This window comes from Danio rerio, chromosome 5, assembly GCF_049306965.1.
Source record: "Danio rerio strain Tuebingen ecotype United States chromosome 5, GRCz12tu, whole genome shotgun sequence".
Lineage (NCBI taxonomy): Eukaryota > Metazoa > Chordata > Actinopteri > Cypriniformes > Danionidae > Danio > Danio rerio.
The window spans coordinates 4002501-4028003 of NC_133180.1; the positions used below are offsets into that span (position 1 = coordinate 4002501).

Below are 25503 nucleotides of genomic sequence, written 5' to 3' on the forward strand. Positions count from 1 at the left end.
AAGTCTTCGAACTGCAACTGTGTTTGCAGATTATTCCAAGCAAAAGGTGCTGCGTACTTAAAAGCCTTTTTTCCCCATCTCAGTCCGCACTTTAGGGACAGAGAGTAAATAGATATCCTGTGACCGAAGACCATAGTTAAGAACAGGCTACAAATGTAATTCTGGAGATATGATGGGAGTAATCCCAGTATTTGTAAACAAGAATATGAAAATTGCTTGAGCCACTTTCACACATACAGACCTTTCTGTATGAGTGAAAGTGTTCAAAGGTTGTATGTGTGAACAGGTCCTTTTTGAAAATGCCGGTAAATTCGTTCTGTCTATTTTCCGGAAAGAGAAGTTGTAACATTACCGGTAATTTGCCGGAATGCTGCGCTGTGTGAACGCAGAAGGAAGATTGCCGTAATAAGCGCGTGCACGTCTAGAACATGCTGACGTAAGACATCTGCTTTAGCCAATCACAACAGTCAGACGCATTCACGTCCGCGCGGTTTATGAGGATAAAAGCCTTTGAATATTTTTCCAGACACATTTAGCTGCTAGAAGTTAGTCAGATCACGTTTATATGTTCTTCTTAATGCCAACTGTGTAAATAATCATCGATGAGATGCTTATGATAAGCCGTTGTTTGTTTACCTTCAAGCTTTGCGTGTGCCTATGAAACAGCCTGTGAGCGCCAGCACACACACATATTATGAACATCTCGACATGCGAAAGTGATCCTCCATATGTTTTCATCAAAGTTGTTCACAATATTGATCATCCACAGAGTTTGTAATTTAGTCAAATGTTTGCAAACACAAGCGCAGCCGTTTAGAGCTCATTTGTGGTGAATGATGTCAGAATTTACCGGTATTTTGGAATGGATGTGTGAATGCTCTTTTCCGGAAAATTTCCGTAACGTCCTCGCCTGTGTGAACAGCACTTTTTTCAATATACCGGTAAAGTCTTTCCGGAAATTTTCCAGATATTTACCGGTATCACTGTGTGAAAGGGGCTAATGTTGAGTAAGGGACTAAAAATTAGTTATAAATCTTAGTGCACCATGGTAAACAGTATCCAATGCATTCAGTCATTGAGACGAAGCATGCATATAGATTACATCATCGTAGTCCAATGTCGACATGAATGTTGCCTCAACCAGCTTCTTATTAGCACCAAAAGAAAGGCCGTTCTTAATTCTAAAATAGAAGCCTGAAATCGCTTTTAATTTTGTCGCCAATTGCTGAATGCGAGTACTAAAAGAAAGTGTATCATCAATTAAAATTCCAAGATATTTGTACTGGGACACCAATTCAATCTCTGCACCATGAGTAGCAGTAACAGGACCTAGTTTTTGCTTGGCTTGTTTTGAATTTGAAAATAACAAAAGTTTAGTTTTATTGGCATTTAAAAATTATATATATATATTTCACTTTATATATATATACACACATATATATATATATATATATATATATATATATATATATATATATATATATATATATATATATATATATATATATAAATATATAAATAAATATATATATATAAATATATAAATATATATATAAATATATATATAAATATATATATATAAATATATATATAAATATATATATATAAATATATAAATAAATATATATATATATATATAAACATATAAATATATATATATAAATATATATATAAATATATATATATATATATATATATATATATATATATATATATATATATATATATATATATATATATATATAAATAAATAAATATATATATATATATATATAAATAAATATATATATATATATATATATATATATATATATATATATATATATATATATATATATATATATATATATTAAAAAGAAGCGGCCCCAATACTGAACCCTGTGGAACACCTTTAGTTACACTCAAAGTACTAGAAACAAGGCCATCCACTTGCACACATTGATTTCAATTTCACTTTAAACTATTAAAAATGGTATCAAAAGTCACTTTTTCAAAGTTAAAAGTTGTTGGAAGAAATATCAAGCTCCCATAATGCAACTCAAAAGCATAAATAAACAGGACAAATGTAAACCATGAATCACAAAATATGTAAAACTGCCAATTTATGGATATATTGTAGTATAATAAGCAGTCAGACAACTGTAGCAGAGTATAAACAGCAGACTGAATGCCAAAAAGAGAGTGTTTGCATGCTGTTAACGACTTACTGAAGGTGTTTGTCTGTGCTGTAGGCATTCAGGTGTGTTTCTTCTGCCATGAAAGCTCAGCGTGTGTCAGACGCTTTGCGCAGATGCTGGAAATCTGCTACCTGGATCCTCACCTGCCTGCTGGTATCAGTGTTCCTCATCGCCATCACCAATATTCTGCCATCCGGTGAGTGAGCATGTATGCAGCTTTCTAGATATACTGTAGGAAAAATGCTGAGCTCCACATGGGCAATTTCGTAGGCGCAACATGAAGGAATTAAATGGTTAAATAAGGATGTGATGTGAAGCAGGGAATGTCAACAGGTGATTGTAATTATGATTTGGTACAAAAGCAGCACTCAAAAAAGGTCTAGTCCAGAGATGTCCAAACTAGGGCTAAATTTGGCCCGTGGTAAGCTTTGATTTGGTTTTTGTCAATTCAAATTTAATGTAACCCTTTGTTTGTTTGTGTTATTGTTAAAAGCTGACTGAAATTAAACGTATGAATTAAATGAAGTTTCACAAACTAATTTCAAGAGGAGTCCTACGAGACCACTACGAGTCCTCTCAGGGAGTGATTCGTTCATCCGCGCGTGCGCACATTTGTGCAGGTGATATCGTTCATTTCAAGTCTTTTGAGTTGTTCATTGCGGAAAGGCAGAAGACAGAAAGTTAAGAGTAGTGGTGGGCAAAGCGAGGCTTCGTGAAACACTGAAACTATCGAAGCAAATGTGTCGAAGCTTCGAAACGTTTCGAAACACCACTCTACGGTGACACCTAGTGGTCATTTTATTTGTATTTCACTGAAACAGCTTCAGCAAAGAACAGATGAGCAAATTGAGGTATCAAACCCCACTTTGTAGCCTAGAATCTGAAAATGGTTTAGTCGAGCGGTTAGAATTTGTGACTACCATGCGGGAATAATGGGTTCGAATCCAGACTGACACAATTGTTTTGAAATGCTTTAATACCAGTTGGTAATGCTTTGTTATTGTATCGTTTTGTTTCAACATTGCTCTGACATACGAATAAACACCTTGTAAATAAATTTGTATTGTTTTGTTCATAAAACAGGGTTGTTACTAGATCAGATACAGTTGTGGCCAGAAGTTAACAATAATTATTTATATTATTAATTAAATTTCCCATTGTATTTTATTAACGTCTATCCAAAACCTAAACCCATCTCAGTACTGTAAAAATATGAATTATTGTTTTACAGTGTTACAAAAATGATGCTAAATTGATGGCATATCCGCAGCTGTATCCTATCTAGGATACACCATTAAACAGTAACAGTACTAGTCGAGATTCGAACGCAAAATAAATTTGAAATACAGTACCATAGTGCACACGCACGGTCCACTAGGCCATACAAGTCAGAGTCATAATAAAGATCATGCCAGTCAAACGCAGATTCTCCGGGTCTTGAAACGCCTCTGAAATGATCGATGCTTTGAATCGCTTTTGTCACGTGACCAAGTGTTTCGAAACACTTTAGTCACGTGACTTGGGTGTTTCGAATCATGCTTTGGTGCAGTGTTTCGAAACACTTGCGCTTCGGGATCTCGACACTGTGTCGAAACGTCAGTTTCACGTCAGCCATCCCTAGTTAAGAGCCGAATAAAGAATTGATCCGTTCATCTCTCGAGTCCTCTATCGAGTCTGAGTCATTCGTTTCTCACGGGCCAATCATATGTGTTTAGTGCCGGAAAAAGAATTGATCCGTTCATCTCTCGAATCCTCTATCGAGTCCAAGTCATTTGTTTCTCACGGGCCTATAAATGCTAAGCATATCTAAGTGGGAACTCTTGAAACTCAAACAGTAAACAGTGAGTGAATGATGACAGAATGTTGAGTTTTGGGTGAACTATCCCTTTATATAAGTAAGAGTGGACCCAATACTCTAAACATCTAATCACAAATCCTTCAATGCTCACTAATGACCAAACTTTCAACCTTTCAGTCACCAAGCCATACATTTTAACTAGTACACCACTATAATATACAGTATTAAGTAACCATCTTTAACTGTCTCCTTTATACGCAATAATAATCAAAATCAAAGACCAGAGCCTGCGGGTTTAATGGATACCTGTGGAACAAAGCAGTCTGTTTTCATTTCCTATTGTCCTGTGAGGATGTAAAGCCTACAGCGGGAGATTCCCTTTTCACATAAAACCTTTGAAAAGACAGATGAACTAAAGGTCTAATGAGGACATGGACACTTGAGAGTCTGTGTATGTGTGTCAGAGTATTATAGACAGCTCCTCTACTGTAAATAACACAACTGAGAGATCAGTGACATCCTACAAATGACCGTCAGTGACGCATACACATAACAAAGAGCTCAGATAATGTTTGTGCATGGCTTCCAACAAATTACGCCATGTGACTGTAACATACAGTAGATACACTGAATAAAGGGAAACTACACTCAAAAACACGGCTCATGCTACTTTATTAAAATAGTTTTTTGAAGACAATTCAATTGTTTGATGGTGTCTCCCCTTAAAAACCATTACATTAACTTAATCGATTGAGGAAATTGTGTGTAACCCAGCATTATTTACAGTGTATTGTCTTTCATTCAGGGAGGCCAGAAGTACTGTCACCTCACAGCAAAAAAGTTGCTGTTCAAGTCCCGGCTGGGTCAGTTGGTGTTTCTGTGTGGAGTTTGCATGTTCTCCCAGTGTTGGTGTTACCAGCCTCAGACAGTGAAGTATGAGAGCCAGTAACTGTAAGAAAGATGCAAGACACACAGATTAGGATCTGCTGCGTTCTGGCGCTTTCTTTAATAGCTTTTTTCCTTTTTTTCAACATAAATAGCAAGTGCAAAACGTTTTGTCAATAACTATTAACAGTATTCCTTCACAGGTTATTCTTTCTGGACATTTCACATAACAGTATTACAATTATTCATCCATGAAGTCAATAAACATAATACCTTAACATTTTCTCTTTATACATTTTAAAGCAGCAATAAACATCTGTATACAATTCAACACCTTTTGTGTCTTACCACCACCATATGCCTTCATTTCACACATAAATTTATCTTAATGATACACATATATTTTAGACATGGTGAGGTGTTGTACAAAGAAAAATCAGCATCACTAGAGTACAACAACATTATAAATTTGATTAAATATACAATTTATCAAAATCAACAGTCTTCGTTTATATATCTATGTGTTTAACCCTTTTAGACTACCACCATTTTGTGTTTTCTCTTTTACCCCTTTAACTGCAGTGAGTAACATCAGTATAGCACAATATCCAGTTTAACCTGACAAATCTATCCAGATTATACAGAAAATACAGTAAAAGTTATTTAACATCTTTCATTAACACATTATGTTTCTAAAGTATGATGCATTGTAAACTATTATTCAACTTGTAATTACATAAACTGAATTGCACATAAAGTACTCATTTTTAGAACTCAACAATCCCCTTAACTGCACAACCATCATGTATGATGTTTATGAACCTCTTAGATTTCAATATAAATGAGTATTGGGTTATAAAACCGATTTTACATACCTGTAAGAAAGATGCAAGACACACAGATTAGGATCTGCTGCGTTCTGGCGCTTTCTTTAATAGCTTTGCCCTTTGACCAGAACATAACTTCCTCATTGCGCTAGTGTAATGCGCCCTCTACAGGCATCTTGCCGAACACACTTCAGTTTATTTAACGGAACACAAGTATTATTGAGGTCTTTTTAAATATAAAACTATAAGAAAGATTTTTAAAAAATAATTTGGGGTGCACTATTTTTGCTTGAACTTTTATATTTTACAGTTACATTTACAGTCTATCACATTGGCGTGGGTTTCCTCCGTGTGCTCCGGTTTCCCCTACAGTCCAAACACATGGTTAACTGAATAAGCTAAATTGGCTGTAGTGTATGAGTGTGTGTTTGTGTGTGAATGAGTGTGTATGTGTGTTTCCCAGTGTTGGGTTGCAGCTGAAAGGGCATCCACTGCGTAAAAGCTATGCTGTATAAGTTGGCGGTTCATTCCGCTGTGGCGACCCCTTATAAATAAAGGCACTAAGCCGAAGGAAAATGAATGAATGAATCAGCAGAATTTTTGGGGGATTTTTTTGAGGGGACAACTTAATGTTAACTTCATTGATTTGTGTTGGAACAACATGATGATATTATATGGACGCCTGCAGTTTATTTATAGTGTAGTTACATCACCATCTTCCATTTCATGTACAGTGGTGTAAAGTGCTTAAGTAAATGGACTTCGTTACTTTACTTAAGTATGTTTTTGGCTACTTTGTACTTGTGCTGAGTATTAAAACTATAAGCAACTTTTACTCTCTACTTGACTACATTTTTGATTGAATATATGTCGTCTTTACTCCACTACATTTGAACGGACGCTTACCGTTACTCGTTACATTGTGACAAGTCGTTATCTTTATCTACCATGGCATTTGTTGGGCGGACGAGGCGATATCGCCATCTGCAGGGTGCTGAAGGTACTGTATGCTATTTATGAGCGCTAAATCTCGTGAATTAGCAGCTTGCCTAATACCAGGTGTTTAATTAGCAACATGGCTGCAGCCACTGATGACGCCGAAGCCGGCACATCAAGCAGTACCAGCACTGATGACCATCCATGGCCTTATCTAAAAGAAAAGTTTTCATTTGCCGATATACAGAAAGGTTCTTACAGGATGCAGTGTCTACTTTGTTTGCCACGAACCACGAAAATAAGTGCTTATAAGAATGTATTATCAAATTTGAGAAAACACATTGAGGTAAGAGTCTATTTACCGTTAAATTAATGTGAATTTAGTCACATTATGTCTGACTTTACAATGGTTTTGTAAGCGTTATGTTACCAAAAGTTAATATAGTTACTGATAAGGCAAAAACCACTACGACATGATATGAATAGGTTTTAGCTTAATTTTTTTTTTTTTGTGCAACGTGAATAAATGTATCACTGAAATTATACATTTTGCATCAGGTGCATTAAGCTTTGAGTTTGTGATATATTTTTCATTGAATTTATATGTAGTTTACCAAGTTGAAAAATAACACTGATCCTCTTTGTTTAATTTTAATACAGAGAAAACATCCTAATCAATTAAAAAAATACTCAGATTAAAACTTTGAGAGGTGAATCACATGAAAGTCAGCTTTAAATTGTTTTACTACGTTTAACTACTTTTTTGTTTAATTGTGCCTTTTTTGAACATTTGAGTTTGAGACTTTAATTATATTATAATTTTTTTTTTGTTTATCTATTTTGTTCTGCCATTTTGAAACATTGAGGTGTTAAATTTAATGTCTATATTAGGAAATAAAACCTTTCTTGGTGTTCTTTGAGCCTAAATTCACTATGAGTAAAATACTTAAGTACTTTTAAAATCGAATACTTTAATACTTTTACTCAAGTCTTATTAGAATTGGTGACTTGTAACTTGTAATGGAGTAATTTTTACTGTAAAGTATCTGTACTTTTACTCAAGTATGGTTTTTAGGTAGTATTTACACGTCTGCTCATGTAATCAGTCAATCAGCGTTTAAACCAGTAATATTGCTTGTAAACAATGTCAAGTATCGCATTTACATGTACCTCAAACAATTCATTCAGTGCTCTCTATGTCACTATAAGACATAATTTTAAAATATATTTATTTAACCCATTTATTCATTAAAGCGCCCCTATTATGCATTATAAAAGGTCATATTTTGGTTTTGGGGATCTCCAACAACAGGCTGATATGCATGCAAGAGTAAAAAAAACATTTTCATTGTCTTATAATATGCATTTGATTTTAGCCAATTATCCCAACAAATTCTTCAGTGATTCATTAGTTCCAAAACCCCTCTTTAGTGAAATGCTAATCTAATTTAGGCCCCGTTTACACTAGTGCGTTTTAGTTTTAAAACGGCGTTTTAGATCAAAAACAATCCGCGCCCACACTAGCGTTTCACCTAGCGTCTCTGAACATATCTCCATCCACACTACGCCACCAAAAACATATATCACGTGACCATTTGCACACTTTGGGCATGTGCATTCTAGTATAAACAGAAAGCACGTGTCTCGCTCGGCATTTGGTTATTGTTAGTCAACAAACGCCGGTTGAACAATGAACGCGATGGCAAAGAAAGCAAGAGAGGTATTTTTGTGGACAGACGACGAGGTCGAGTTGTTACTAAACGTAACAAATGAATAACTGCACAATGCTGCCTAAAACAGACAATAGTGCAAACAACGCTCCCATTTCTCTGCCCATGTTATTGTTTACAGTGAAGGCTGGTCTGCCGTCTTCCGGTAGCGTTAAAGCCATGTGTTATAGTCATGTGATAGGGGCTTGACGAATAAGGAAAGGATACGCAATGACACAAAAGCCCCAATCAGGTAGCGAATCTCAGTAGCCCCGCCTCCGTTTTCAGATGTCTGTTTTCCCTCATCCACACTGAGACGGAGCAGCAGCGTTTTAGAATGAAAACAGCCTCTCCAGCGTTTCCAAAACGCTCCATTTTCGGCGCTCGAAAACTCCGTGGTATGTGGACGAATGGCGTAACCGTAGCAAAACTTATGCGTTTTCAAACTAAAACGCATTAGTATAAACAGGGCCTTAGAGGCGATCATGCTACCCACTGCGCCACCGTGAGGCCTATTTTACATTTTCTTAATTCTGATTGATTTACGAGCTGTTTTCTTTATCGGGACCAAAAAAACATCCTCACAAGGTCATAAATCACTGGTATTGCTATACTTGGGGCATCCACACTAAAACATTGTGGCTGCTTAAACTTGTTTTTGAATCAAAGGAACTTTTATAGTCATTAAAGCAGTCACGTTGACTAAAAGATTAAACAGCCCCTATTATGCATTATAAAGGGTCACATTTTGGTTTTGGGCGTCTCTAACATGTGAGGCTGAAATGCATGCATGGTCAAAAACTGTCTTATAATCTGCATTTATTTTTACCTAATTATCCCAACGACTCTTATATGATTGATTCAGCGATCCCAAACCCCTCTTTAGCATGATGCTAACCTGCGCTGATTGGTCCGATGACCCAGTCTATTGCAATTGGTCAACTGGGTTCAGCGCAAGACAGAGAGAAACACCCAGCAAGGCTTATCAACACTGTTGTGAGTGCATGCACAGTATATGTGTGAGCCCAATGCAGGAGTGCATTAAAGCAATGCAGTTAAACAGCACCTACTCTTTAACTTTAAGTAATAACAACGACACACATTCATTATTAATCCACACAATGGCGAAAGCTGAACTATTTTGGAACTCAAGCACAGCACGTGTAAGAACAGCTGATGGTGGCCTAAGGACAAGTGGCAAATGATTGCGAGCTCACAAAGGCATTTAAATTCATAAAGAAAGTGACTCTTGGCTTTAGGCACGATATGTGAATATAAAGAGTTAACCAGATACACAACAAGCGGTGCAAAGTGATTACAAGTGACAAAACACAATTAAATACATTATTTGCTAGATAGAGAAAACAAGGAGGCAGCTATTTTAACCACACTTACTTACACTTGTGAAATGGAGGAAGAAACTGATCCATGAACTCCATGTACTGATAAAGCTCCTGTCAAGCTCTGACAAAGTCCTATACATCAATGATCCTTCCTTTAACAAACGGCCGACGAATCCCGTGTTGCAGAGTAGATTATTGCATTAATCACCAGAACATTCATTCATTAATGTTCAGTCATGATCAGTCCCACACACACACACACGCTCTCTGCTAGCGTTTGAAGGGAAAGGTGCGTTCACGTTTTACTAGATCCAGCGCTTCATATATGGTATTGTTTCGGGTCAATACAAACAGGCAAAAGATCCGGACGAACGACGAATTATTCAAATCAGGGGTGTCCTGGAGAGTTTAGCTCCAACCCTAATCAAACACACCTGAACCAGGTAATTAAGCTCTTACTACACTGAAAAAAATATTAGCTGCGTCCCAAATTGCATACTTATGCACTATTCTACGCCATTTTGTAGTATAAATAGTGTAAGTAGTGCGTTTACACTGAAAACTCTAAAAATAATAAGTGCACTTTAATTTCCCGGATGATGCACTCATTTAGCCGCTAAAATGAAGTGTGTAATGATGGACACTTCACGCACTCAACAACCACAGGTTTGCTTATGTGTAGCGCCCCCCGATGGTGAATGCTGCAATACTCACGGCAGGTATTATGTGATAATTTGGTCGTTTATTTCACTGATTTGGCAACTGTCAAACGTCATCAGAGAAACGGTTTGAATTTCCGCTTAGTAAAAAAACATTAGTGTTCCAATTGGGACACCACTACATACAAATATTATCCTGTTGAGTGTGTAAGTGCATAAGTACATAGTGCATAGTGTATAGTGTGCCATTTGGGATTCAGTTGATGTCTGAAAAACTGTTGTAAACTATTTATTTATGTTGAATTTAAACAAACAAATTAAATTTAATAAAATTCAACTCAATTTGTTTGTTTAAATTCAGCCCAAATAAATTGTTTACAGCCACTTAACGTAAAAAAAAAAATCCAAGGAGTAAATCCAAATCATCTCTGAATAATTTTTTTCAGTGTAGATATACTAGAAACTTTGTGACAGGTGTGTTGAAGCAAGTTGGAGCTAAACTCAGCAGGACACCAACCCTCCAGGACGAGTTTAGACATCTTTGATTTAATCAAATCTGACTCAAAAAACGTTATATTTTTAAACAAGGTCCACTTTCAGATTGACTTAGGGCTGGGTTACCCATAATAGGGGCTCTTTAATGTCTTCATTATTTAATGTCTTAATTGTTTAATGCAAGTGTTTAAAAAATTGCAAATGAAGGAGGTTATGTGTAAATGTATAAATTCTTCAACAACAAAAAAATATGTGCAATTTCCATGCTTGATGATGCTTTGTTTAATAGTTTTTCATCTTTTCTGTGTGCAGGAGATCACAAGCTGAAACGAAGATCAGTCCCCAGTAAGTATCCTTATAAAATAAACCTTTTTTGCATTTAAAAATAATATATAAACCACTTGCACCCTGAAGTAATGATGTCATCTAACCTCATGCAATTGAAGACAATCTAAAAGTTGCTGCAACATTGTAGCAACATTTTAAACAATTTAGAACAGTATGACCGTTTGAAGTTTAAAAATGTGAATTTAAATGTAACATTCTATTTTTTAAATTAAATACAGCTTTATTATTTATATGAAGACTAAAGTTCAGGAGCCCTATCATACACCCAGCGCAATAAGACGAAAGACGTGTTTGTCGTGATTTGTTGCTATTTTCAGACCAGCGCAACTTTAATTTTCATGTTTTGCTTCAGGTTGTTTAAATAGCAAATCTATTTGCGCCACTTTATGGACTCATGTCAGTGCTGGTCTATACAGGAGGTGTGTTGAGGTGCATTGCTGGTGCGTTGCTATTTTGAGTAACTGACATAGACCAGTCCAGCAGAGCATGTTAGTTAGGTTCCAAATGCTTACACATTGCTTAATACACACAGGATGAAGAACATAAGAACAGGAAATGGAGCATAACCCATTTATATGACCTTTTATAAAGCATAATAAAGGCTCTTTTATGAATAAATAGGTTAACATGGGGCATAAGAACAGGACATGTGTTTGGATATAACTCAGTTTTTTTTTTTTTTACCACACTTCTTTATTATTGTGCATTTGTTCCTTTTCTGCAGATTAGAACTGAATTTAGAAATAGTTTTGACACTAATCTTACCAAAAGAGATTAAACATGCTGGCTAATGGATGTCTTGAGGGGAGTGAGTTTCTACCATTTCCTCACTCCACCAAAATAAAGGAGTAAAGTAAAGAGTGAAAGTAAAGAGTAAAGTAAAGAGACTGAATGAAGGAGGCTCGTTCTTTATCCTCGCGCTGCAGATGCTCTGTTTAACTTTTTTCTCGCTAGTGAAGCGTTCAGCTTTTACACTTACAAAGTCCGCCATGTAAAAAACAAATGTGCCATGGAGCGGCGCAACTTACTCTTAAAGGGAGTTTGGAGATGAGACTGATTGCGTTAATGCAGGTTATACTCAAAACACCAACAGAACTCATTAAGAGAATAAGCTCAACCCTGTTAGACCATGCGGCAGGGCGCAAAGTGGATTTATCCATCCTTAAAATAGCAATAGCTTTAGACTTTGCACCTAGATCAATAAAATAGAGTGCCAGATGTGCAGCATGCGTGAATGAATGCACATACATCAATGATTATTAACTTAGAGCCACTCTCTCTTCAGTTACATACTGTAAAATTTACGGTAAAAAACGGCAGCTGTGGTTGCCTTTAAAAATATGGTAGGAATATAAAAGAAATGTCAACATTTCACAGTAAATTACCATATTTCATACACTTCTTTATCATAAACCAATGCTTTTTAAGTACTAACATCTAAAAATAAAGCAGTGAGATAAACATTATTTATAAACATACAGTCAAGTGCAAAATTATTTATACACCTGACTTTTTTATTTATTTTTATTTTTTGCTGAAATGTAAACTATGATGCCTTTTGTACACCGTCTTATTATTTTTTTGAGAGAACCCTGTGTCATTTCTGGTCAAAAACAAACTTACTAATTGAATAAAAGTAACTTTAAGTCAGATTTTGATTTCAGGTATGAATAAATTCGAGTTTGACTGTAACTTTAAGGGCTCTATTTTTACGATCCAGGCACAAAGTTCAAAGCGCAGGGCGCAAAAGCATTAAGGGCGTGTCCGAATCCACTTTTGCTACTTTAAAGATAGAAAAATCCACTCTGCGCCATGGCGCATGGTCTAACGGGTTGAGCTTATTCTCTTAAGGAGTTATAGGTGTGTTTTGAGAATAAACCAATCAGAGTCTAATCTCCCATTCCTTTTAAGAGTCAGCTGAGTCGCGCCATGGTGCATTTCCTATTTACATAGTGGATTTTGTAAGTGTAAAAACTGAACGCTTCACTAGAGAGAAAACAGTTAAACAGAGCATCTGCAGCACGAGAATGAGAGATGAGCCTCCTCATTTTTTACTCTCACTTTCACTCTCGTGGATAAGGAAACGTGTTGTACGCAGACATCCATTAGCCTACATATTTAATTTCGTCTGTTAAGCGCAAAGATTTGTTTCAAAACTATTTCTAAATTCAGTTCTAATTTCCAGCAAACGAATAAATGAACAATAATAATGAAATGTGCTCAAAAAAGTTATTTCCAAATACACATGCTCTGCCCCAAATGGTCTAAAATCTAAGCCAAATCTAAGCTTGTTTTTATTAAAACAAGTATAAATATGGATATAATAAATAATACTGCTAATAATAATAACATTATACAAAAGCAAACTGTTATGAATAAACTGAAAAAGCCCCCCGAGATGAAGAAGACATAAAAGTTTGTTTTTTTATATTTATGTAGAAAATAATAATAATTTCTGCAATATTTTATTCCTTTAATTCTTTTTCATTTGTAAAGATATTTGCGTATTGCTCTACATCTTGTGTGTATTGAGCAATAAGCGACCACACAACTAACGCGCTCTGCGCTGGACTTTAGACCTGATTTGATCAGGTCTATTGAACAGTCTATTTTGGTTCCTCAAAATAGCAACGCGCCAGCAATGCGCCTCAACACACCTGCTTTTTTAGACCAGAACGCCTATGGGCGCACATATAAGCACAAATGCCTTTGCTATTTAAACAGCGTGCTGCAAAACGTCAAAACAACTCTTGCGCCAAGCTGAAACTAGCAACCAACAATTATGATAGGGCCCTAAGAATCATAGTAATGTCAGCAAAATAGCAAAAAAAAAAAGAGTCAATTGTGGGAAAGTCAATGTACGATTATTCACCGTAAAAATAAAGCACACTTACTGTTAAACAGGCTATAGATTTTTACCAAAGATTTTTTTTTACTGACAAAATCACAGACTTTTTTTACATTAATAAACAGAGACGCCTGTGACTTGACCTAAATGGGATGTTCTGGAAAAAACGCCTATTTTCTACCATCTTTGTGAGCTGCTGAAATAATACACCATCAATTCATGATTACATACAATAGTTTGTACAGGCACTGTCCCTGTCCACAAAAACAGAGGACAAACAAACCCTCCAGCCAAAGTGACCAGTGTCTAAAAAAGGAAGAGGAGTTTTTTCCCCCTTTTTTGTCAGAAACACCACTTTCTGAACAAACAACAAAGAGTGCTAGGCAAAAAATATCCGTAAATTAGCTGCTTACCGTATTTTGTGATTCAAGTTTTTATTTTTTCCTCATTTATTTATCCATTATGAGACCTTAATATTTCCTCCAACAACTTTTAACCTTGACTTTTAAGAACATTTGTAATAGTTTGCAGTGCTATATTGTCTGGGTTGGTGTCGTATATCACGCTTCAAACACCTTGTAATAAACTGCAGCACATTTTCTGTTATTTTATAGACTTACTTCTCTTCATTAGTGAAATTTAATTTTTAATGAAATTATTTATTTTTTTATTGTAAGTACAGTTTGACTTTAATATTGTACATATATTTTTTATTTTTTATTTACAACTAATAATAATAATAATAATAAATACACTAATAAATAACAAAAGTAATAATACAAATTGTAGTATAATGTATAAAAACAAAATATACAAATGTCACATTACAATAAATAATGATTTTTAAAAAATGCTTTAAAATTATATATACACACTCAGAAATAAAGGTACAAAATCAGTCCCTGGGGCGGTACCTTTTCCAAAGGTACACTTTTATTGCTAACAGATCCTGCATTCATACCAGACGTGGATGAAGCATCAAGAGCGACTGATTTGCATTTCGGATGAATGAATCAGCGCAAGTTGATCGTTTTGCGAACTTAACATGCGTATCGCATATTATGCATGAAACGCTCGAACTTTAATCTGAACTTTAGCAGACATTGGCGCCGCATTAATGAATCAGGAGTAGGGATGGGTATCGTTAAGGTTTTAACGGTATTACTATTTTTATCGATACCACTTGTCGGTTCAGTACTTTAACGATTCTCTTATCGGTAAATTTTGTAGTGTTTTTTTTTAGGAAAAAAACTCAACTTTAATTGAACAGAATTAACAACTTTATTTTATCATTACGTTTTTAATGTAAAATGAAACAAACCAACAATTGTAAAACAAATAAATATAGATTTTTTTTCCTTTAAAAGAGTGTACAATGGCTTGTAGGAAAATGAATAAAATTTTTAGGAAAAAAAATCAACATGTTTGACTTTTCTGACAGAGGTTGGAATCTTTCTTGACTTATTGTGCTCCTGCAGCTGAAAATTCCCTCTTTGAGTTGCAAAATGCAGTTAAATTATCAGATCATGTGTATGATTTTCCATTAATGCATTCACATGAATGACTTAACGGTGTTTTGGGAGTTAACTGTGTTTTTAGTCTAGTTTTGGGGCATCATGCAATGTTAAAACAAGCTGTTTTTTAATTGGCTATTCATAGGCTATGTGTAAATACAGCTGATCTAAAAGCATTTTTAATGTTTAGGATTTATTTAGGCTACTGCAGAAAAACATACTGTTTTCACTGTAACCGAATGTGTGTGTTTATTTAACTATTAATATTAGACTAATTTAGGTGATTGACTGCTGGCATAACGATGTGGATGATGTAAAGTTGCCGTTAGGCAGTCAAAACTTTGCATTGCAGTTAATGCACTTTTTTTTTTTAATGCAATCCAAAACTAATATTGCCTAAGGGGGCTAATAATATTGACCTCAAAATGGCTTTAAAACAACTAAAATTAACAAATAAAAACAAATAAGACTTTTACCTGTATATTTTTATTATAATATTAATAAAATGACTTGCTTGAGATTAGTGTAAAAGTTGTGCTGCGATTCGGTCTGTTTCTCACCCTGAGCTGAATCCACAGTCTTCCGGTATCCTCCAGTCTAAAATTACAGGAAAATAGATGTAGTAGATATAGAGGGCTGCAGTTCTGGAGGGCCAAGAACCTCCTTTCAGCAAATAATTTGACCACAATCCTTGTTTTCTCTCTCTCTGTCTCTTTCCCTCTCTCTGACTTTTCTCCTGTTTTTTGTTCCCTCACAGCCAATAACACAAGTCCTGCAGGGAAAACACAGTCTCAAGGTGAGCATCTCAGAAATGTATTTCACACTCACTTGTTTTTCGCTCAAACTATTTATGTAAAATGATCTGAATCAACACATTTCTGGAGAGTTTTTTGCAACTTAATTTTTTTATGATCAATCAACTTAAATTTGTAAAAACGGATGTGTTAACTCCTTCATGTTGTCCCAACACAAATTGATTGTGTGAAACCCAGCATTTTTCACAGTCTTGTTGTAACTTAATTTAATTATGGCATACATTTCCAAGGGCGACACGGTGGCTGAGTGGTTAGCACTGTCGCCTCACAGCAAGAAGATTGCTGGTTCGAGTTCCAGCTGGCCAGTGTACCGGTTTCCCCCACAGTCCAAACACATAGATGAATTGAATAAACTAAACTGGCCGTAGTTTTCCCAGTGATGGGTTGCAGCTGGAAGGGCATCCCCTGCGTAAAACATGTGCTGGATAAGTTGGCGGTTCATTCTGCTGTGGCGACCCCTGATTAGCAAAGGGACTAAGCCGGAAAGAAAATGAATGAATGAAAAGTTGGCCGTAGTGTATGAGTGTGTGTGAATGTGAGAATGTATGAGTGTTTCCTAGTATTGTGGATTGCAGCTGGAAGGGCTGCGTAATACATATGCCAGAATAGTTGGCAGTTCATTCCACTGTGGCGACCCCGGAAAAATAAGGGACTAAGACGAAGGAACATGAATGAACGACACATTTTCACTAATTTGGTGGATTTATCCAAGAACAGCAGGCGCAAATGACGCTTGCGAGACAAATTTGAGATCTGAAAAAGCATACACAGCGGCCTCTGGTGGATTTATGCGAGAACAGCAGGAGTGAATGACGCTTGCAAGACGAATTTGAGATGTGACAAAGCGTACACAGCGCCCACTGGTGGATTTATGCGAGAACAGCAGGGGTTAATGGCACTTGCGAGGCAAGTTTGAGATCTGAAAAAGCGTACACAGTGCCCACTGGTGGATTTATGCGAGAACAGCAGGGGTTAATGGCACTTGCGAGACAAGTTTGAGATCTGAAAAAGCGTACACAGTGCCCACTGGTGGATTTATGCGAGAACAGCAGGGGTTAATGGCACTTGCGAGACAAGTTTGAGATCTGAAAAAGTGTACACAGCACCCACTGGTGGATTTATGCGAGAACAGCAGGGGTTAATGGCACTTGCGAGACAAGTTTGAGATCTGAAAAAGCGTACACAGCGCCCACTGGTGGATTTATGCGAGAACAGCAGGGGTTAATGGCACTTGCGAGACAAGTTTGAGATCTGAAAAAGCGTACACAGCGACCACTGGTGGATTTATGCGAGAACAGCAGGAGCGAATGACGCTTGCAAGACGAATTTGAGATGTAACAAAGCGTACACAGCAGCCTCTAGTGGATTTATGCAAGAACAGTAGGCGCGAATAGCACTTGCGAGACAAATTTGAGATGTAACAAAGCGTACACAGCGCCCACTGACGAATTTATGCGGGAACAGTAGGCGCGAATGGCACTTGAGAGACAAATTTGAGATCTGAAAAAGCATATACAGTGGCCTCTAGTGAATTTATGCAAGAACAGCAGGCGCGAATGACGCTTGCGAGACAAATTTGAGATGTGAAAAAGCGTACACCGCAGCCTCTAGTGGATTTATGCAAGAACAGTAGGCGCGAATGACGCTTGCGAGACAAATTTGAGATGTGAAAAAGCGTACACAGCAGCCTCTAGTGGATTTATGCAAGAACAGCAGGCGCGAATGGCGCTTGCGAGACAAATTTGAGATGTGAAAAAGCGTACACAGCAGCCTCTAGTGGATTTATGCAAGAACAGCAGGCGCGAATGGCGCTTGCGAGACAAATTTGAGATGTGAAAAAGCGTACACAGCAGCCTCTAGTGGATTTATGCAAGAACAGCAGGCGCGAATGACGCTTGCGAGACAAATTTGAGATGTGAAAAAGCGTACACAGCAGCCTCTAGTGGATTTATGCAAGAACAGCAGGCACGAATGACGCTTGCGAGACAAATTTGAGATGTGAAAAAGCATACACAGCAGCCTCTAGTGGATTTATGCAAGAACAGCAGGCACGAATGACGCTTACGAGACAAATTTGAGATCTGACAAAGCGTACACAGCGCCACCTGGTGGATTGGCGAAAACAAAAACTTCAAAAAAACGTAGCTCTTGTCATGTATTTGGCGCTTTAAAGAAGTGTATATAGAGGTACGTTTTCAGAAAAAGCCTGGGTTGTAACATATGGAGTACAAAAGCAAAATAAATTTTGACCCAATGATTTTTTTTTTCCAGATTCTATTTGAATTACCTTTAACCTCCTAGGGCTTAAGTGTCCACATATGTGGACAGCACATTTCAGCTCTTAAGCAGCTATTTAAAATACTTTGAATGTTTCAGATTTTGATACTGAAACACAGTGTCACCCTGCAACTGTTTTGCAGCATGTGAAATGTCCCAAACTATATCTTTAGCTGTCTGAAATAGGGAAAAAATGTTGTTTTTACTCTCTCATAGTCACAACATGATCAAAAATGTTTCTATATTAAATATGCATTAAAAAACAGCCAAGAAAAAGTGTATTGTGTAAATTCGGACCACAAGTTCACATATATGGACCATTTTTCTCTAAAAGTGCATCATATCAAAATATGAAACTTCAGTTTTTATTCTAATTAGGAATCAATAAGCCCAAATTGTAAAATGAAAAATGCATGAAAAAACAGCTTGGGCCTAAGGAGGTTAAATGAAAGGCATAGTTCACCCACAAATGAAAATCTGTTCTCATTCTTGTCGGCTTAGTCCCTTTATTAATCCAGGGTCGCCACAGCGGAATGAACCGCCAACTTATCCAGCACATGTTTTACGCAGGGGATGCCCTTCCAGCTGCAACCCATCTCTGGGAAACATCCACACACACAATTTAGCCTATCCAAATCACCTGTACCGCATGTCTTTGGACTGTGGGGGAACCGAAGGAAACCTACGCGTACAAAGGGAGAACATGCAAACTCCACACAGAAACGTCAACTGAGCCGAGGATCGAACCAGCGACCTTCTTGCTGTAAGGTGACAGCACTACCTACTGCGCCACTGCGTCGCCCCACTTTGAGAAACTATTTAAAATTTTCCTTCTGCTGAACACAAATAGAGATATAACAAGAAATGCTGGAAAAAAAGGATGTCAACGGCTGCTTTTTTACAACAAATCAAAATTATGAAAACCAAATAATGACCTTTTATGATGCATAATAGGGCCTCTTTAATAATGCATTAGTAAATGCTGAAATATGATTAATAAATAGTGTTGTAATGTTGCACACTGAGAACTGCATATCCACTCAGTTACACCAACACACTGAATTCATGTCGTCGATTACAAAAACGGTTCGCTATTCAAGATTTAAGTGGTTTGAAGATTAAACAAATAAACTGTCCAAAAAAGCTGAAGATTCATGTTATTTCAGCTTATATTAAAACAAGCAGTTTGAACCAGCAGCAAAAGGATCACTGTTATTTCCTTTTAAAACACACCCTTTTAAGAAAGGACGAGTTTTACTGGCAAGAACAGGGAAAGAGAGCAGGTCATAATTGCCTCTAAGGCACAAGAAAGAAAAAAAAGACGGGTCACTTCCTCTTGCTCAATTTACACAATCCCCTTCTCCAGCACTATGCTCTCGCTCTCTTTCTGGAGTCGTATGTCATATTTAGACTTATTAGTGTGCCTTAAGTTGAAGGGGATTAGGGACATTCTTACAGGGTCCATTATGTCATTATATTCAAGCCGTGTACACTAGACAACGACCTTCATATGAACAATAGCGAAAAAGAACCAAAAAGAACACAAATATATGGGAAAAGCACATTTTTCAGACATGCACAATGGAAAACCCATGTGTTATCTGGATATGATAACCGTGGTAATAGCATTTTGTTGACAATAGTATGTTTTTAAATATCATGCAAACAAAACAACAACAAAAACAAGTCTCTCCTGCTCATCAAAGCTGTGTTAATTGCATAAAAAAAACAGTGAAATGTGTAAAAATTTGATATACTTAATCTAATAACAGGCTAAGAACAACGTATTGTTATTTTTAACTGCTTATTGCTTCATATTTATTTGTGGAGACTGACACACTACTGTTAGAAAATTCAGAAAAATCCTGTTAAATTCTATTAAAATGGTCAAAGACGTGTATTTATTTAAGTCCTGCAAAAAGTACTACTGTTAGTCAAATATGAAGCAGAAAAATTGATCTGAACCCTAACTAGAATGTTTTTTGACATCAAATAAACTTTATTCAAGCTTTATTCATGATATGTGGTAATATCACGATATTGACCAAAGCAAAAAAGTTTGGGCTATACAGGTATAATAACATTTTGTGTGTGCGTGTGTGTGTGTGTGTGTGTTTATATGTTTTTGTGACATATCAGGACACAAATCTGTATAATGACATGGGTATGACACAGGTATTACAAAAAGGAGGTGAAATATGAGGACATTGGTGACGTCCTCGTTTCTCAAAAAGCCTAAAAATCCTACAGAATGAGTTTAATCAGAGAGTAAAGCTGCACACAGTCTCCTGTGATGGTTGGGTTTAGGGGTGGGGTGGTGTGAGGGCAATATAATGTATGGTTTGGACAGTATAAAATGAATGGAAATCTATGCAATGTCCCCACTTTTCACAAAAACAAATTTGTGTGTGTGTGTATTGCTTAATTGTGTATGTGTTCAGCGTAAACAACTGTAAAATAATAATAATCATTACAAAAGCATTATTATGTAAAATTAATAACACATTTGACAACGTTTGAAAGGAATAGGGAACAGGGGGGGATATCTCTGAACACAGACAGGAACTCTGTTTCTAACTACTGTCACATCCATCAGTGACCACCTGAGGGCGCTGTAGTGCATCAGGACTAAGACAGCACTACAGCGTCTCAGAAAAACTACATTTTCATACATGCCCCGCGCACACACCGGAACACCTACACTGACCTGTCATCACATCTGTTTTGTGTTACCGTTGATTATCTGGACTATTTATACTACCATTTCACCACAGTTTGTCGTCGCATCGTTTGCCTTCATTGTCTTCTTGCTCCCTGTAAGTTTGTTATTGTTCCTGATCTTGCCTCGTAGTTTGCCTAAGTCTAGTTCGTGTTTATCCGTCTTGTTTTGTTGTTGATTTGTTACTTTGTATTTTTGAGATTTTGTATTTTTTGTCACTGTTTTCTGCACTTAAAATCTATTAAATCTGCACTTGAATCCAATATCTTTTTGTTCCCGTTTTGCTATTGTTTTGATCACGCTAACGTGACAACTACAGCTCTAATAATGGTTTTCGGAAACACACCCCTGAACGATACCATTTCAGAATATTACTCTTGTTCCTGAATTGGTCTCAACCTTAAGTCGAAAATTTGTAAACTCAGAAATTGCCAACCCAAGCTCATTCTGAAAACGTAGTCCCATGGACGTTTCTGGAGACCGCAAAATACGTCCCGGGAGGTACATATGGCTGCATTTAATTTTTTTAAGTGAACGCTATGGGGCGGTCTGACGCCGTTCCCTTTCGCGCTTGCCGGCTGACCGCTTAGCTCCGTGTGGAGGGCTTTCCCGCCGCAATCAGTTTGTTCGATCAGCTCATCGTGTGCGTCAGCGGACTTCAGATGCAGAGAGGAGGAGTTGACAAAGGCGTCCGGGTCCGAGCCTGGTGAAGAGCGGTTCCAGAAATCAGGTAAGACAAAAACAGGATCCAAAAAATAAAGCGAACGAGTTCATAATGGGGTGAGAACGTGGTGAAATCCGAAAACATGGTAAAAAACAGATGAGGGCTTTTCCTTTTCTAGATGGCTTTTCTAAATTGTTGCTCGAGTTTAGGGAAGTGAGCAGGCAGGCCAATCGGTAAAACTTGTTGGGTTCAGGGAAGGAGGAGGGTGGGTCAGCTGATTGGCCGGTCGCGCAGTCAATCATTCGGTCAGTCAGACAGCGGCCTCTCGCGGATTCGCGAAAACAAAAACTGCACAAATACGCACCTCCCTGGACGTATTTTGCGGTCTCCATAAACATCCACGGGACTGTTTTCAGAATGAGCCTGGGTTGGAAATTGCTACCTTAGTTGGCTAACAATGGTTTGGAAGTTTGAAAAAGATGTTTGCAAAGATGGATTAAGGAAACACCAAATCAATAAACTATGTTTGTAATGGCAGAGCTTGTGATCTTAGTTGGCTTTGACACTTGTTTTCGGAAACACACCCCTGAACAATACCATTTCAGAATATTACTCTTGTTCTCTGAATTGTTCTTAACCCTAACTAGAACGTTAGTAATGGTAATCAGAAATTGCTACCTTAGTTGGCTAACAATGGTTTGGAAGTTTGGAAGTGATGTTTGCAAAGATGGATTAAGGAAACACGAAATCAATGAACTATGTTTGTAACGGCAGAACTTGTGATCTTAGTTGGCTTTGACACTTGTTTTCGGAAACACACCCATGAACGATTTCAGAATATTACTCTTGTAACTGAATTGTTCTTAACCCTAAACTAGAATGCTTCCAACAACAGAAATTGCGACCTTAGTTTGCTAACAATGGTTTTCAGAAACACACCCCTAAACAAAACTATTTCAGTATATTAGTCTTGCTCCTGAATTGTTCTCAACCCTAACTAGAACATTTCTATTGCCATAACTTGTGCCCTTAGTTGGCTAACAATGGTTTGGAAGTTTGAAAAAAGATGTTTGGAAAGATGGATGTGGGAAACACCAAATCAATTAATCATGTTTTTAACAGCAGAAATTGCGACACTAGTTGGCTATGACGATGGTTTTCGGAAACACACCCATGAACGATTTCAGAATATTACTCTTGTTCCTGATTTGATCTCAACCCTAACTAGAACGTTAGTAATGGGAGAAATTGTGACTTTAGTTGGCAATGATGATGGTTTTCGGAAACACACCCCTGAACGATACCATTTCACAATATTAATCTTGTTTCCTGAATTGTGCTCAACCCTAACTAGAGCATTTTATAATGGTAAATCTTGTGCCCTTAGTTGAATATAACAGTGGTTTTCAGAAACTCACCCCTGAATGATACTGTAACAAGGTTCTTTGTGTGGGAAGAAGAAGACAGGGTCGGCGTTGAGGTAAATAACAGATTTCTTTTATTTTTAATAATGTATCACTGTCAAGGCCAGCTCCCACTGTGTGGCCGTCGTTCAGCTCTCTCTCTCTCCCGACTGTTCCTCCCGTTCTCCTTAAGACGGGTGTCTCTCCGGTCCAATCACTAGAATAAACAGGTGTTGCTTATTATTTCGGATTGGCCTGCTGATTAGCCGCCGGGCTCTGAGCATGCTTTCCCCCTTTATTGGGTATTCGATCATGCTTACCTCTCCACAGATACCATTTCAGAATATTACTCTTGTTCCCTGAATTGTGCTCAACCCTAACTAAAGCATTTTTAAATGGTAGATCTTGCACCCATAGATAAATATAACAGCGGCTTTGCAACCTTAGTTGGCTATTAAAGTGATTTTCGGAAACTCACCCCTGAATGATACTACTTAAGAATATAACTTGTTACTGAATTGGTCTCAACCTTAAGTAGAACGTTTGTAACATCAGAAATTGCTACCTTAGTTGACTAACAATGGTTTGGAAGTTTGGAAATGATGTTTGCAAAGATGGATTAGGGAAACACCAAATCAATAAACTATGTTGGTAAACGGCAGAACTTGTGACCTTAGTTGGCTATGACACTTGTTTTCGGAAACACACCCATGATTGATTTCAGAATATTACTCTTGTAACTGAATTGTTCTCAAACCTAAACTAGAATGCTTCCAACAACAGAAATTGCGACCTTAGTTGGCTAACAATGGTTTTCAGAAACACACCCCTAAACAAAACTATTTCAGTATATTAGTCTTGCTCCTGAATTGTTCTCAACCCTAACTAGAACATTTCTATTGCCATAACTTGTGCCCTTAGTTGGCTAACAATGGTTTGGAAGTTTGAAAAAAGATGTTTGGAAAGATGGATGTGGGAAACACCAAATCAATTAATCATGTTTTTAACAGCAGAAATTGCGACACTAGTTGGCTATGACGATGGTTTTCGGAAACACACCCATGAACGATTTCAGAATATTACTCTTGTTCCTGATTTGATCTCAACCCTAACTAGAATGTTAGTAATGGCAGAAATTGTGACTTTAGTTGGCTATAACGATGGTTTTTCGGAAACACACCCCTGAACGATACCATTTCACAATATTAATCTTGTTCCCTGAATTGTGCTCAACCCTAACTAGAGCATTTTATAATGGTAAATCTTGTGCCCTTAGTTGAATATAACAGTGGTTTTCAGAAACTCACCCCTGAACAACACCATTTTAGAATATTACTCTTGTTCCTGATTTAGTCTCAACTGTAACTAGAATGTTAGTAATGGCAGATCTTGTGACTTCAGTTGGCTATAACAGTGGTTTTCAGAAACTCACCCCTGAATGATACCATTTCAGAATATTACTCTTGTTCCCTGAATTGTGCTCAACCCTAACTAAAGCATTTTTAAATGGTAGATCTTGCACCCATAGATAAATATAACAGCGGCTTTGCAACCTTAGTTGGCTATTAAAGTGATTTTTGGAAACTCACCCCTGAATGATACTACTTAAGAATATAACTTGTGTTACTGAATTGGTCTCAACCTTAAGTAGAACGTTTGTAACATCAGAAATTGCTACCTTAGTTGACTAACAATGGTTTGGAAGTTTGGAAGTGATGTTTGCAAAGATGCATTAAGGAAACACCAAATCAATAAACTATGTTTGTAACGGCAGAACTTGTGATCTTAGTTGGCTATGACACTTTTTTTCGGAAACACACCCATGAACGATTTCAGAATATTACTCTTGTAACTGAATTGTTCTTAAACCTAAACTAGAATGCTTCTAACAACAGAAATTGCGACCTTAGTTTGCTAACAATGGTTTTCAGAAACACACCCCTAAACAAAACTATTTCAGTATATTAGTCTTGCTCCTGAATTGTTCTCAACCCTTACTAGAACATTTCTATTGCCATAACTTGTGCCCTTAGTTGGCTAACAATGGTTTGGAAGTTTGAAAAAAGATGTTTGGAAAGATGGATGT

The 25503-nt window shown here is 36.9% G+C and overlaps 1 protein-coding gene across 1 annotated transcript in view; it reads left to right on the forward strand.

The window, feature by feature from the left end:
- Window positions 1-25503, forward strand: part of LOC100331436 (scavenger receptor cysteine-rich domain-containing group B protein) — a 65547-nt gene that overhangs the window by 12933 nt on the left and 27111 nt on the right. Inside the window, exons 2-4 of the mRNA XM_021476375.3 lie at window positions 2232-2373; window positions 11142-11174; window positions 16297-16335. Coding sequence (XP_021332050.1) covers window positions 2256-2373; window positions 11142-11174; window positions 16297-16335 — 190 coding nt within the window. The 5' untranslated portion in view covers window positions 2232-2255. The remainder of the gene's footprint in view (window positions 1-2231; window positions 2374-11141; window positions 11175-16296; window positions 16336-25503) is intronic.